Consider the following 14,526-nt stretch of genomic DNA (forward strand, 5'->3'; position numbering starts at 1 on the left):
TGCATCCTTAAGATTAGAGCAGACGTGGGCAAAATAAGGCCCGTGGGCCACAGCTGGCCTGCGGGACCGTCCTGCCCAGCCCCTGAGCTGGGGGAGGTTAGATGGGGGGAGAGGTTCTGGGAGGGGTTGGATAGGCGTGGGAGTCCCGGGGGGCCTGTCAGGGGGCGGGGGTGCGGATGGGGTCGGGGCAGTCAGGGGACAGGGAGCGGGGGGGATTTGGATGGGTTGGGGGGTCTGAAGGGGGCAGTCAGAGGTGGGAAGTGGGAGGGGGCCAGGCTGTTTGGGGAGGCACAGCCTTCCCTACTTGGCCCTCCATGCAGTTTTGAAACCCCAATGTGGCCCTCGGGCCAAAAAGTTTGCCCACCCCTGGATTAGAGGCACCATATGAAAAGGCAAGTGACTAAAGTCACCCTGAAGAAATTTAAGAGTGCAAGTGAATGCAACTTGGTGACACAAGCAAAATCCATCTGAAACCAAAAAGTGTGTTGTCACCAACCAAATGTTGCACTTCACGATAGCTGTAGCAAAGTGACAATGGGTTACTGTTGTTTCTGACAACAAATATTCAGAAAAACCCAAGAGTGACTCACAATTGCAATTTAAAAAGAAATTAAGATGAAAATCCACAAAAACCATTTGAAGCACTCGCAGCCCAAACTGTGGCTCTTGGCAATTTAATTGTTGGGTAATAGTGGCTTGTTGGCTTTCCAACTCAAATTTAAAGGGCTGTTCTAAAAACTGCTGTCAGCAAGCTCCCCGTTGTGGAGGCTAAACCACTGGCTACAGTTTTCATCATTACTGAATTCCTTCGAGGACTCTTTCAGAATGTGGCTCTGTTCGATGTAGAAGGAAAGAAAGAAAAGCCAGTCAGTAACAAGGCCAAATTGATTTTGCTCCAAACCTATATCTGAAGCCTGCTTAGGGCATAAGACACATATTGAGCATTTAACAGAGTCAGAGGCTGCTGAAAACATAAGATACTGAATAGCTTAGGCCCAGAATACAGCATATTAAGCACGTTGATTTAAATCATGATTTAAAGCACTAGTCAGGAAGACTTGATTTAATCATGGATTTCTACATAAAAGTGCAGTCTAGTTGGTTGTTATAACCTTAATACACCTCTACCCCAATATAACTCTGTCCTTGGGAGCCAAAAAATCTTACCGTGTTATAGGTGAAGCCACGTTGTATTGAACTTGCTTTGATCCACCGGAGTGCGCAGCCCCGCCCCCCCGGAGCGCTGCTTTACCGTATATCTGAATTCGTGTTGTATCGGGTCGCGTTATATCAGGGTAGAGGTGTACATATTCTTCACAACTCAGAGAAAGACGAAACCCAAACTGGGTCTCTTTGATGGCCTGCTGCCATTATAGGTTTTCCCTTCTAGGGAGAGAATGGTATGGTGGATCTCAAATCAATGAAGGCTACACTCAGAAAGATCTCAAGACTTCTGGAATATGCTGCTCAAACTGTTTCACTTGTTTCTACTGCCTGTCCCTCCCTTCTCACATGTATCTCCAGACTTTTTCTCCTTGTCCAGATCTAGTCCGCCTCCAACAATTTCTATTCATTGAATTTTTTGAAACTTTGCACTTTTATAGAGAGAGGTAAGGGATTGACTCTGTGTACACAAATTTGCAGAGGGACAATAGGGTTGAGATCTGTTATTTCTCACCTCTATATATTATTTATTTATTTATGAACATTTTTGCTGTTAACAAATGTTATTTCTGGAGACACAAATCCAGTTTGAGAACTGCAAAACTAAGCATCTCTGATGGTATCTTCTAGATTGAGCATTGAGTGCCATTGGGTAGATAGAAAGATTAACCTAAATCTATACCGAAGCACCTGGAACCCCATAAGATTGGGTCCCTAATCCATGAACTACTGGAAGTCATTTACAAAACTTTTCTTAAACATTACATGAATATATTCTCTCATACTACAGAATTAGAATTTATAATCCCTATTCCATGATGAGATATCTTTGAGCTATAATGTATGTTAATTAAAACTATCTTTAGATAGGTTTTTTCCTCAAAAAGCATTTTATCAAAAAAATTAGATTTTTTTTTATTTTTTAAAAAAACTCATTGATTTTTATCCACCCTGATATTAAGGCAGCATTAATGTATCTACAAATAGAACTGCAGTCACATAAGGATTATAGTATTGCTGTCCGGAAAGAAGCACCAGGAATGAAAATGGGGTAGATTTTGTCTTTCCTCCCCAACCTCAAACAATGCTTTCACCTGCACCCATCAGCCTGAGAGCGCAGAATTTCAGCAGGACTTACCCAGTAACACTGTAGCACACACCTCTGCATACATCCTTTAGCCCTAAGGGAATGGGTACTACTTAGGCACAAATCAATCCGATAGTGAACAAAAGGTGCTGAAGTACGTCAGAGTAACAAACTGAGCTTCGGGTAGCAATAAGGAGCTATTTGTTCTGTGCAGTCAGAATCTGCTCATTAACCCATCGCCAGCTAATGAATCTCAGCAGTGCCACCCAACAGACAGATTCTAGGGCAGAGCAAATGTTGTGTGGAGGAGAATGAATGAGGATATAAAGAAACGGTGACAGATATGTGAAATTACAGAGCACGCTTATCTGGGCCAGTAAGTTTGGTTCCTTAATGCTAGGTAAGTAGGCAGACAGGGTGTGGTGGGGTGGGTAGGAGGAAGAGCGCATTACTGGCCTTTCCTTGTGACAATTCCCTGGGAAGGAGAGTCACTAGAAAAGGGCCTCATCCTCCCTAATTGAACTGACTTCATTATCTCTAGACTGATTCTTGCCTGCATATTTATACCTGCCTCTGGAAATTTCCACTACATTCATCTGACGAAGTGGGTATTCACCCACGAAAGCTTATGCTCCAATTCGTCCGTTAGTCTATAAGGTGCCACAGGACTCTTTGTCGCTTTTTAAGGATAGAAGTTTATCATGAGCTGGGATATTCAGAGCCAGCCCCCACCCCCCGCCCGACGTCGGATCTGAGAAACTCGATGCCACACTTCGAGAGTTTGGGAAGAATTCTAGACCCATTACGGCTGTAGAGGCAGGACTACAGGCTGCTGCGTTCTCCCTACCAGCCCAATACTCTGTAAGCCACCGCTGTGATCCCCGGTCATAGAGAGGGGCAGCTGAATAGCCTGATACATAGGAGTGAGGTACGTTTAGAGATATCCAAGCCATTATCAAATAAATCAGTTAAAACAATAGCTAGGGCAGGCGACACACACATTCACTATGCGATAGGGACAAGCCAGTACAGCTTCCAGGGGCACAGTGAGCCTCTCCAACCCATTCCAATGGAGGGAGGTCCTCAGCACGAAGGATCCAGGAGACCGACCCAGCACACAATTAGGAGCACCACACATCTACTCTTAACTGAACAGTATCATCCCAAGAGCTCTGAAGGATTTACACCCTGCTCCCGAAGTATGGCATTTGTGGGGAAACCTTACTGCCGTACAGGGGGAGCAGTCTGGCAGCAGGAATAGGAGAGAGACAGTCACCTACGGTACCCTTATTACAACAGCTAGCATCCACAGGCAAGGCACTCCCACCAGACCATTAAGAGAGAATCACACTAAAGGGGCTAGTCACAGACTGCTTTGCAGTACGTAAGATGGCATTAAAAACCATGGGTCAAGCAATCTCCAGCAACACATACGCTCCGTGAGCACAAGTCTAAATGATCTCCTCCAATGGCCCACAACGTCACCATTCAGATTGCAACCAGACCACCACCATGTGACCCAGCATTCCCCCTCTGCCCCCATCGCATTCTTTAAACTCATGGCGCAGAAATGGTTTTGGGCTGCTTCATGAACGGGAGAGGTGAGACTCCTTTTCATTTGTGACAAAACGGCACCCACGAAAGACAAAGCACCGCCTCTCCGTTTGGAGATGGAACACGGTCACATTCCCTGCAAACACACCCACACCAAATGGTCCTTTTCTCCTCCACAAGCTGCAGCTGTGACTTACTGGTTGTTCTGAATCCGTCAGACATAGCTTAGGACACAAACAAGGCTCCACCAATGCTGTCCGGCCTGGGTCGCTGTCTATGTGGTTGAAGCCCATAACTCTTCCCTAAGTACTGTTCGGTGGAGGGATTATTTTGGTCGGCCCCTTGTCCGTGTTTTTCCAGCTGCCCAACGGCATGCCTGCCATAGCAGACACTTTGGCCTCATTCTTAACGCCGGTCCCAGTTATTTCCATCTTCTTTTCTGCATAACTTTGGAGATAAGTAGTTGTTAAATGCTAACAAATCTCCGTATCTGTTACAAATTCATTCCATTTAATAGCTAGCATTTTACAAAGCCGTTTGCTTTGTAAAAATCAACACTCCAGCCTGCTCCTCAGCCAGTTCTTTTAAAATTCTTGGACGCAAGTTATCTGTACTTGCGCATTTAAAACTATTTAAGTTTCGTAGCTGCTGTTTAACATCCTCCTGACACACTACTAAAATGGACAGAGTTATCAGGTTGCAGATTGTCAGTACACCCAATCTTGTGTAAGCTGGGGAATGCAGTTGCCACTTTGCCAATTCAGGACATTATTCCCTTCCAGATACACCTCTACCTCATAACGCTGTCCTCGGGAGCCAAAAAAATCTTACCGCGTTATAGGTGAAACCGCGTTATATCGAACTTGCTTTGATCCGCCCCCCCGGAGCACTGCTTTACTGCGTTATATCCAAATTCGTGTTATATCGGATGGCGTTATAACGGGGTAGAGGTGTATTCCCATTGGCTTGCACTTTACTGCCAAAGTACATGAAGATTCTCCTCTACTGTTCCTTTGCCTTCTCAAGTAAAGGTTGAATGGGGCGTTGCTGGGGTTCTCATTAGATATGTTTTTTCATAATTAATTACCCCCATTGTTTCTGTGATGCGGCATGCACAGAAAGTACACACAGGCTTGAGGGAATGGTTCAACCTAGACACTGGTGCCAAATTAGAATATAGTCTCACCTCTCCTGTTTGACGTCGCCACTGACTTCATCATGAGAAAAAGCACAGCTAGATACAACACAGGAATTGTACGGCTCAACAAGAGTGCACTAGAAGATCTAGATTTTGCTCGCCACATAGCTCTAAGCGACAACTCAACCAACTGTGGTTGAATCAAGTTTAATTTTTTTTAAGTTTTTCTGTAACACTTATCACTGCTCTATCGGAGCACATCATAAACATTAATACATTACGCTCACCACTAAGGACTGCTGTGTACTACAGACCATAGGCGCCAACTTCTCCTGGCACCAGGGGGTGCTCCCACCCCCCACCCGCCCTCAGCCCTGCCCTGATTCCACCCCTACCCCGCCCTCCTCCCCTAAGCGCGCTGCATTCCCGCTCCTTTCCTCTCCCTCCCACAGCTTGTTTCGCGGCAGCAAGCCTGGGAGGAGAAGCGGGGACGCGGCGCGCTCAGGGGAGGAGGCAGAGCCGAGCTGGGGAGGGGGGGCAGGGATCTTGGCTGCAGAGCACCCACCAATTTTTCCCCATGGGTGCTCCAGCCCCGGAGCACCCACGGAGTCGGCACTTATGCTACAGACCTATGTCAGTACAACATCACTCAGCGGTGCAAAAAATCCACATCCCTGAGCAATGTAGTTATAGCAACCTAGCCCCCCCCGCGTAGACAGTGCTATGTCGGGGGGAGAGCTTCTCCCATCCACACAGCTACCGCCTCTCAGGGAGGTGGATTAACGATGCCAACGGGAGAGCTCTCCTGTCGGTGTAGAGCATCTTCAGTAAAGCGCTACAGCAGTGCAGCTGCGCCAATGCAGCATTTTAAATGTAGACGTGCCCTAAGTAGTGAACAAAAAATAGAATCACCCTTGTTATTGGGGTTTAGGAGGTTAGCCGGTGTCTAAGTACCAGAGAAGGGTGGACACACCTAGGTTCAGCTCAGTATTTTTGACAGAAAAAGCATCACCTTCAGAACATAAACTTGACCTTACAAGAACATTTCAGTGGTGCCCAAAAAGCGAGAAGCACTCAGGAGAAGTTGGTCCTCTTCCCAATCTGACCCTGACTTCTTCTGACCTCTCTGCAGCTCTGTTCCCAGCCTGGAAAAAGAGAGCCAATATTTCCATACCACACAGGCTGTTGGGAGATGCTCAGATACTGCGGTGATGAAATGTGCAATGCTCAAGCCACAAACGTTCCAGTTTTACCCTTCACTGCTAAGGAAACTGCTTCCGACCTAACAGCTGTTCTGGTTTTAAAACAGCAGTCAGGAGACTGTCAAAAGTTATTTCCAAAAGAAATAGCTTTACGATGACCCAGAGCTTGATCAAAAGAGCTGAGCAACTGGCTTTCAGGTCAGGCTCCCAGATGGGAAAGTCACCATTTCTAGAGACAAAATAGGTGCAGACGGTATAGTATGTCGAGGCCCCAGAGACAGAGAGAGGTTCAGGCCCTTCTCTAACACTACCCTCTGAGTGAAGGAGCAATGCTTATAGACTAGATAAATAAGAATCTACACCCCTTCCTGGAAGGAAAAGTTGCAGCCATATATAGGCTATATAGCGAGAAGTGGGGACTCCAGCAGACACTAAGCCAGAACGAGGGACCGGAAAGAGGAAAAGCTGCGTGATGTGAAATAATCTATTCTTACAATTAGGGCGGGGGAAGGAAATCAGTGTCACAAGACATCAAATACAAGCAGTTAAAAGTAATTACAAGGCCTGGTGGTCAAGGACACTGAAGATGCACTATCGATGGCATTTATTACTCTAACTTTTGCCACTGAAAGAAGGTTCTCAAGTAATTCATTAGATTCTCAGGTTACAGGTACCCTCAATTATTTGTGGAAGAGAGTTTGCTCATGTGCGCAGGGCTATACTGAAGATATTTGACTGGAAAGTTTCCATGAGTAGTGAGTGCTTACAACATGGTATTTCGTAATCGGAGAAAAACAGAGGATGCTGGAATACTGAAGGAAAACGGATGCATACCAACCTATAAATTCTCCTCTTCCTTTCCTATGCTAGCCTCCCCTGACGACTGTCCACTGGCCTTACCCTCCTGGCTGTAATCTGGACAGATCTCACAAGCCAAGCAGTCAGGGTGGGCCAATGCTTTGAGGGGAGATCTCAGAGGACTAGCTGGGTGACGGTTATTTCATGGGGGGCATTTTACTGAGTTAGCACTGAACAGGGGTTCCATGATGGTCCAGCGGGCAGTCTGTCACTAGGAATGTATAGTATAACTCCTCAACATCACATCCTATGGCATGGCACTTCTTTCCCAGGGAAAGTCCAAGGGAGATACTTATATTCTGCCTATCGATAGCCCCTTACCGTTCTAAATGGAGATATTTCTCACTTGGACTGTTGTAGGATTGCTAACCAATGTTAGACAGTTGCTGTACTTGACCTGCCACTAGAATAATCACACCTCTGTGTGTACACAGGCTCAAACAAGTGTTGCAATTCAACATTTGTGAAGTACTTACAGATCTTCAGATAAGAGCCACTGTAGAAGAACATACTAGTATTTTGACCTTAAAAATCTAAATGCCTCTTCTGCACAGCAATCTTACAACGTTCAAGCCTGTTTAAATGCTAGTATCAATCACAACACTTCATCACCATGTACATTAGATGCATTTTGGTTGTTTTAATTGCTTACGTGCAATGAGTCCACAAAAGACAGATTGATACTTTACACAGCAAGGAAGAAACAGGAAATATTTAAGAATGTGTTAAAGAAATCTCAATTAAAAAAAATAGCATTACTCTGATCAGGAATGTTATATTAGTATCACTAGTTTCAGATTAAAGGCTCAGACAGAATATCCCCATATTGCTTGGAATATATGAAACTGTCCCGGTCAAAACAACAAAACCGTCTTGCACATAACTTTTAGCCTGGGTGTATGGTGTTCCTTAGAACTACATCCCACAGAAATAAAACGTTTTTCTTCATGTTGCAACGTGGTGTTGGCCACATGAAGCAGTGTGGGTGCAAACGAACAGAGACACGTACCTTCCTCAAAACTCGGGCGAGAATGCAGCCAACTGTGCCAGCGAGGCTCTCGCCTTCAGATACAGAACCCTACCTCCCAGCAGCTGCCATGTGGCGTTTGTGCGCCCCTCCCTCATTTCTGCTCTGCCCCCTCAGACGAAGAGTATTTATTATGCCATCAAATACACCCACTTCTTTGGCAGCACATCTCGCACCTGCTATGTGTCACTGCATTCCGTGCCTAATGCAGAGGAGACTGTGCAGGAAGTGATTTGTTATGAAACGAGAACAGTGATTAAAACAAACACTTTTTCCACAGTCTGAAACCTGAGATGATCTTAAGGAGGAAAACTACTCAGACCTTTAAAGGAAGAGGGGCTCTTTTGGCTTAGTCACTTTAAACAATCCGTACTAGAAGTTTCATTAATGCAACCAAACATACGCTTTTAACAAAAGCCCACCTTAAATATAAGCAGACATTCTGGGCCCGATTCTCTCGCGCATGGTACCTTGCGCTGACATTCACACCTGTGGAAGAAGGTGAAGGGGGCAGTGTGTGCAAGATCCCACCGGGGGAGGATGCTGCTGTAATGCTTCATCCCCATTTTGCACACATCTACCCGAACACAGAAAGTGCAAGACGGAGATGAATCAGGCCCTCTCAATTCCACCTCAAAGAGTTCTACCATGGCAACTACCGCTTTGAGCAAAAAAACCAAGTAAATACACTAAGCTCTTTGGGCCCAGTTTTGTCCTGAAATACCCAGATGGAATTCCCACAGAAGTAACTAGATGTGGGAGACTCTGGAGCATGCAGGTTTGCGGAACCACAATGCATTGACTAGATATTTTAAAAGTTGATTCCCACTGTTTCACTTACAGGATGTTTTTCCTTGTCGGACTCTCTTTCCTCAAATTCACCAGCTTTGATTCTTCAGGTACCTCCGAGTCGCAGGTTATTGTCGGTCACAACATCAAACATGCACATGCAGCTTTGACAGGCAGGTGAGGGATCAGCTTGATTTTGTGTTAAGTAAATCATGTCAGATATTCCTGCAGGAACTAATTTTTTGACTGCATCAGCACCTAATGGATTTGCTTTTAAAAGCTTTATGTAGGGCAGGAGTCTCAAAAAGAAAAAACCCACCACCATTTCCAAAAGTTACAGTCACAGCCTAGTAACTGTCTGAGGTGCCTAAGTACCTCTCCATCTGCAGCGCAGTTCTGGAGTGCAAGACAGCCACGGACCAGTTACGAAGCAAACAAGGTGCTTCACAGCACAAGAGGCTCCAGTTGACACAACAGTGTTTAGGTTTCACTTTTGCCCAATCGTTGCTCTGGGCCAGATCAGCGGGTTTTCCATTGGTTTAAACATATTTCACAAGGCTCACGAACAGGCCATCACACAGTAAGCTTTGCCACATGCTGTCAGGGCCGGGACTCCACAACGGCATTGGGTTCCTGGGCTGCGTTTACATTCATTTAAAAAGCTCCGTTCTATACCCACTGCACAGCTCAATTACTGACGTCTAATGAATTCGACAGTTTAACACACGAGCAGATTTATGACATTTAGTGTTACCGTTAACGCAGAAAGCGTTAAGTAAAGCCATATGTTGTCACCTAATGCAGAGTGCCCCTTTTTCTTGGTTATCTGGGAATATTGCAAGTTTGTTGGGGCAGAGAATCACGTCTCCTGAGCGTTTGTACTTCGTGCTTAGCAAATTATTTGTATTACAGTAGCGCTTGGGGTCCTGATCTTGGCTGAGGCCTCTAATGTGCTAGGCGCTGTACACACACAACGAGAGGCAGTTCCTGCCCCAAAGAGCTGACAATCTAAACAGAGAAGACAGACAGCGCAGGAGAGAAAACAGTGGCCCAGAAAGGTGAACTGACTGGCCCACCTTCCCACAACAGAGCAATGCCAGAGCTGGGAAAAGAACCTCGGTTCCCTGACTCCCATGGCCCACTGAGTAGACCACACTGTCACCCATGGGGCCCCAGCACCAACTGGGATCTTTGGACACTGAAATATAAATATTATTAAAGTCAACCAATACCTACGAGAATCTTGTGCTGAACTTACGGTTCTAAAGAGTATTTCATAGAAAGAGTGATTCCCTGTCCTTTGGACCAACTTTCCAGGCCCTTCCGCTGCTTGTCAGAGTAATGGAAAAGCCAGAGAGTTCTCATTTCCACAACTGAGAGGAAGCAAATAATTCAGCTGGAAAGTTATGTCGTTCCTCTTTGTTCTATAGCTGAGAAAGTCAGTGTTCAGGAAATTAACGCCTCCTACGAAAGTTAACAGAAATATCATCTGATGTTACCAAACAGGAAAGCTTCATTGTTTGGGTTGAGTCCTCAGTCTGTAGCTGGATTCCTTGGAACACTGAAAAGTCACTAATGACCTCCAAATCCTATTATGTGGAATATTAGCCTGGTACCATGCATGTGGAAATACAGTCTGAGTATGGACTTAGCACAGTCAGAGAAGTCAGACAACTTATATCTAGTACTTGCCCCCCCCCCGTGAGACCAGGTACATTAATGTTCATGACTGAGATGAGCCATCACAGCAGGAAACAAGACTAACACGAGCTCAGGCAAAAATAGTTAAGTATATATGCCTTTCACACTACAGCCGTGGTCTGGTTCCAGTTTCGTTCTTCAAAATGCTAAGACCTTGTGTTCTCTCTCCCTTATATCAATCAGAAAAGTGATAACTGAGATTTGCGAAGTCACTTTTGGCATTATCCTACTTTAAGAGCCTTCAACTGCTTATCCAAACTGTTTTTAAACAATGATCGTTGGGTTTTTGTTTTGTTTAACTTAGCTTGTAGCCTCCGAACAAGTATATAATTGAAAAGAGCAGTTCCCTGAGTTGTTCCAATCTAATGGGTAAATACTGTACATGTTTTCTAACAGGCTGCCATGGTTGCAGATTTAGAAGCTGCTATTTAAAAAAAAAAATTGTTCCAGTAGGGTTTAAAATTGAGTAAAATGATTTTGCTTGTGACTGTCACGTGATTTTTAGAAATTCATGCCCAATGAGCAACTATTATGCATTACATATGCCCTACTAGGCAGGTACTTTCTAAATATACATGCCCCAAAGGAGGAGATGCCGGAGGCATGCCACTTTCAAATACAGATCTCAAGCCATGCGGCCTATGGAGAAGTGAAACAAGAATTAATATTTTAACTTTAAATCACTCACTTCCTTGAAAAGAAGTGTTTCCAGTCAGTGACTACATATGACTGACTGACAATACAATAAATATCTTGGCGTTTTAATCTTATTTTATCCTGACAACTTGATTTATTTGGAATTAGGTTAGGATAGAATATAATTTATTCATTTAAATCACAATGGAAATGTGTTACCATTCAATTCAACCACGTTATATGCCTAAAAATGCACACACTTACCCAATTTAAATTGATAATATCCAGCAAATATTTAGATTATATGAACCTACTGTTACTCTGGAGTGTACAGGAGAGATTAATGTATGCTGCCGTTGAATTGAGAACTAGTCACTACTACGCTCAGGGAAAACTAGACTATGGTTATCAGGATAATAAAAGTGGGGATACCAGCTTCACTTTTAAATGATTAATACTACTTCCCTGTACAAAGGCCGCCATGATTTCTCCATAGATGGTCTAGTGTTTGCAGTGCTTGGTACATACCTGTAGAGCAGTGGTTCCCAAACTGGGGTTTGTGAACCCTGGAGGTTCGCGAAATGTTAGAGGGGGTTCTTGGGAAAAAAATTCCTAATGGCGGCCAGAGCTGTCCCTAGGGACCCCAGGCAGCACTGGGCCAGAAGCCCGGAGCCCCTGGACTTCCAAGAATTAAGCAGATCAAAGCAAGCATTTCTATCACACCGAGGAGATTTAAACTTCAAAACTCTTTATAAGAAATGAAAAGGGAGGTGGATATATTTTGTTGTTTTTAAAATTAAATAGGCAGCTAGTATTGTTTTTAAAATGATTATCAAGAACAAGTTTAAGCTTTGTTGTAACGTGCGGTGTTTGCCTGGACTGCTCAAGATCCGAATGCTTGTGTAGGAGGAACTCTGAGTTGGCTTCTTAAATCCCTTCATGCTGTTTCACATCTGATACTCCTCGATGAAACATAGGAGCCTTGTCTTACAACAGACTTATTCAAAGTGATACAAGCTACGAAAGTGAGATCTTGGAAGAGTGTTGCCATTTTCATAATGTAATAAAAATACTGTAATGATAAATAATAATTAATAATAAATAGCGTGTAATAAGCATGTCATAAAAAATTTTATATTTCCAAGATCACTGCTTTTATAATTTATACTCGGGTAAAGGACAAAATCCCTGGAAATATTCATTTTTAGGAGGGGGGGTCGCAAGACCTGACATTTTAGTGAAAGGGGTTCACAGGTTGTTAACGTTTGGGAACCACTGCTGTAGAGAAATACTACCCGAAGAAAGCAAAATATTTACAGTTGAGCCTCAAGCACGGAAGTCTGTTTCAGTATTGTGCCTTCTATTGCACAAACCACCAATAGATATGGCGTAATCAATGGGACTTTACTCAACCTTAATCTCTGCTTCACCTTTGCCACTGAACTTCCCCCTCCCATTCATTTACAGGCATTTCTATGGTGCTCATCACCATAGTATCTAGTGTCTATTTACATTTCAACATAAGTGACTAAAAGCAACCCTTCCATAATGTTCATATCAGTCAGTGACAGACATATGGAGCTAACCTCACGTGCTGAATCACATCTTGGTCAGGTATTCTTATATTCTAGAACCTACACCAGAAGCAAGCAGTGACCAGCAAAATAATTCAGTTGTATGGAAGAGAATCCCTATATTCTTAATATATATATTTATTTTTTAAAGCCTTTCCAAACATTGGGCATAAGTTTCCATTAAATAGTCTCTAAAGCAATCTCACTACCATTTGCCTTACTCTTAAAATCAACTTTTGTAATTTGTTCAGTATGACTGGCTACAGACAGCGTACATGCAAAAGGAGGAAGGTGATGTATACTGCTTTCCCTATGAACAGCTGTCAAAAAGTTATGTAGTAAGCACCCATAACTTAAATCACAAAATTATTTCCACAGAGCATCTTCAGGAAAAATGCAAATGATTGAAGCCAAGAAATCTCCTGATTCTAGCACATAAATCACTTTTCAGATCTGAAGACAAAATAATGAGATGGGTTGAAAATCAGGCAAAGTAGGTCACAGCGAAACCTGTAAAAAGCTTCACTTGCTTTCTGATGTTTGATGCCTGGGTGACACAAAATCACAGACAGGAATAGAACAGATGGTGATGTGTCCTCAGCACTCCTAGCAACCTTGCTAACATCTCCAGCTCTGAGTGCCAGCACCAAGTGGCTGGCGTTAAACTCCTGTATTGTAGTTCTTTTTCTCTTTTCCAAATCTTATTTCCTGCAACGCTGAGATTAAAAAAATCTCTCTCCCTTTACTGACCTGGACACCTCTCCTTTCTCTCTTTCTTCCCCCCTCTGACACATGATGGCCTCAGATCTTGCTCTTTGATTTGGTCAGAGAAAGCAGTTGAGTCACCCTCACCACATGGCAAGTCGGAGCCCAGCGGTGCCCAGGCTTCTGACCAAGAGACAACCTGCCCCCCTAGCTGGTCTCCCCTCAAGCGCTTCGCACCCTGCGTCTCAAGGATTCCCCGCGGGCGTGTGCAGAACCGGTGTCACTTCAGCTCCCGCAGACCGGGCAGCTGTACTGCCCCAAACCAGGGTCACAGCCCTGCCAAGCCCCGAGCTTGGGCACCGCTTGCCTGTCTGCCCCGAGACCCAGCGCGTCCCACGGCAAACCCAGTACCCCATGCCCGGCGGCGCTCTCACCTTCTCCGGCTTGGCGGAAGGGACGCTGCTCTCCGGCGGCTCCGGGCACTTGCCCACCTTCTTGCCGGCGCCGCCGGGCGGGCTCCAGGTGATGGCCGGGGCGGCGGCGCCCTTGCAGCCCCCCGCGCCCTCGCAGCCGCTGTCGATCTTGATGAGCCGGTGCTTGGGGGAGAGGTAGCGGCCGTCGGGCGGGGTGGGCGGCCGGCGCTCGCTCTGGCTGCGGAAGAGGTGCGGCGAGCCGGCGGCCGAGGGGGGCTTGGCGGCCGGCTCCTCGGGCGCGCAGGGCTCCGGGCGGCACAGGGCGCGCAGCTTGCGCAGGGACGAGCCGGGCCCGCTGTAGGGGTCCTCGAAGTCGCGCTCCTTCTGGGCGCGGTAGGCGCGCAGCAGCTCGCCGGGGTCGTCGCACAGGTGGCGGGGCGCCAGGCGGGGCGAGGTGTGGCGGTGCGCGGCCAGCAGCTCGGCCCCGGGGCGCCGGTCCCGGTAGTCGGGCCGCGGCGGCTGCGGGGGACTCTTGGCCTTGTTGTTGCCCAGGCTGAAGTACTTGGTCAGCCACTTGGCCATGGTCCGGCGCTAGGGCGCAGCGCCCATGGGGAGGGCGCACGGGGGGCCGGGCCGGGGCGCTGCCCGGCGCTCAGGGGCGCTGCCCACCGCCGCGCC

At 45.9% G+C, this 14,526-nt stretch overlaps 1 protein-coding gene across 1 annotated transcript in view; it reads right to left on the reverse strand.

Annotated features, from left to right (window-relative positions):
• LOC113405363 (SH2 domain-containing adapter protein B-like) overlaps positions 1–14,493 on the reverse strand; it is a 133,673-nt gene extending 119,180 nt beyond the window's left edge. Inside the window, exon 1 of the mRNA XM_026646522.2 lies at positions 13,870–14,493. Coding sequence (XP_026502307.1) covers positions 13,870–14,430 — 561 coding nt within the window. The 5' untranslated portion in view covers positions 14,431–14,493. The remainder of the gene's footprint in view (positions 1–13,869) is intronic.
• Positions 14,494–14,526: the final 33 nt, after the last annotated feature.

Source organism: Terrapene carolina, unplaced genomic scaffold, assembly GCF_002925995.2.
Source record: "Terrapene carolina triunguis isolate 2854851 unplaced genomic scaffold, T_m_triunguis-2.0 Scaffold35098, whole genome shotgun sequence".
Taxonomy (NCBI): Eukaryota; Metazoa; Chordata; order Testudines; family Emydidae; genus Terrapene; species Terrapene triunguis.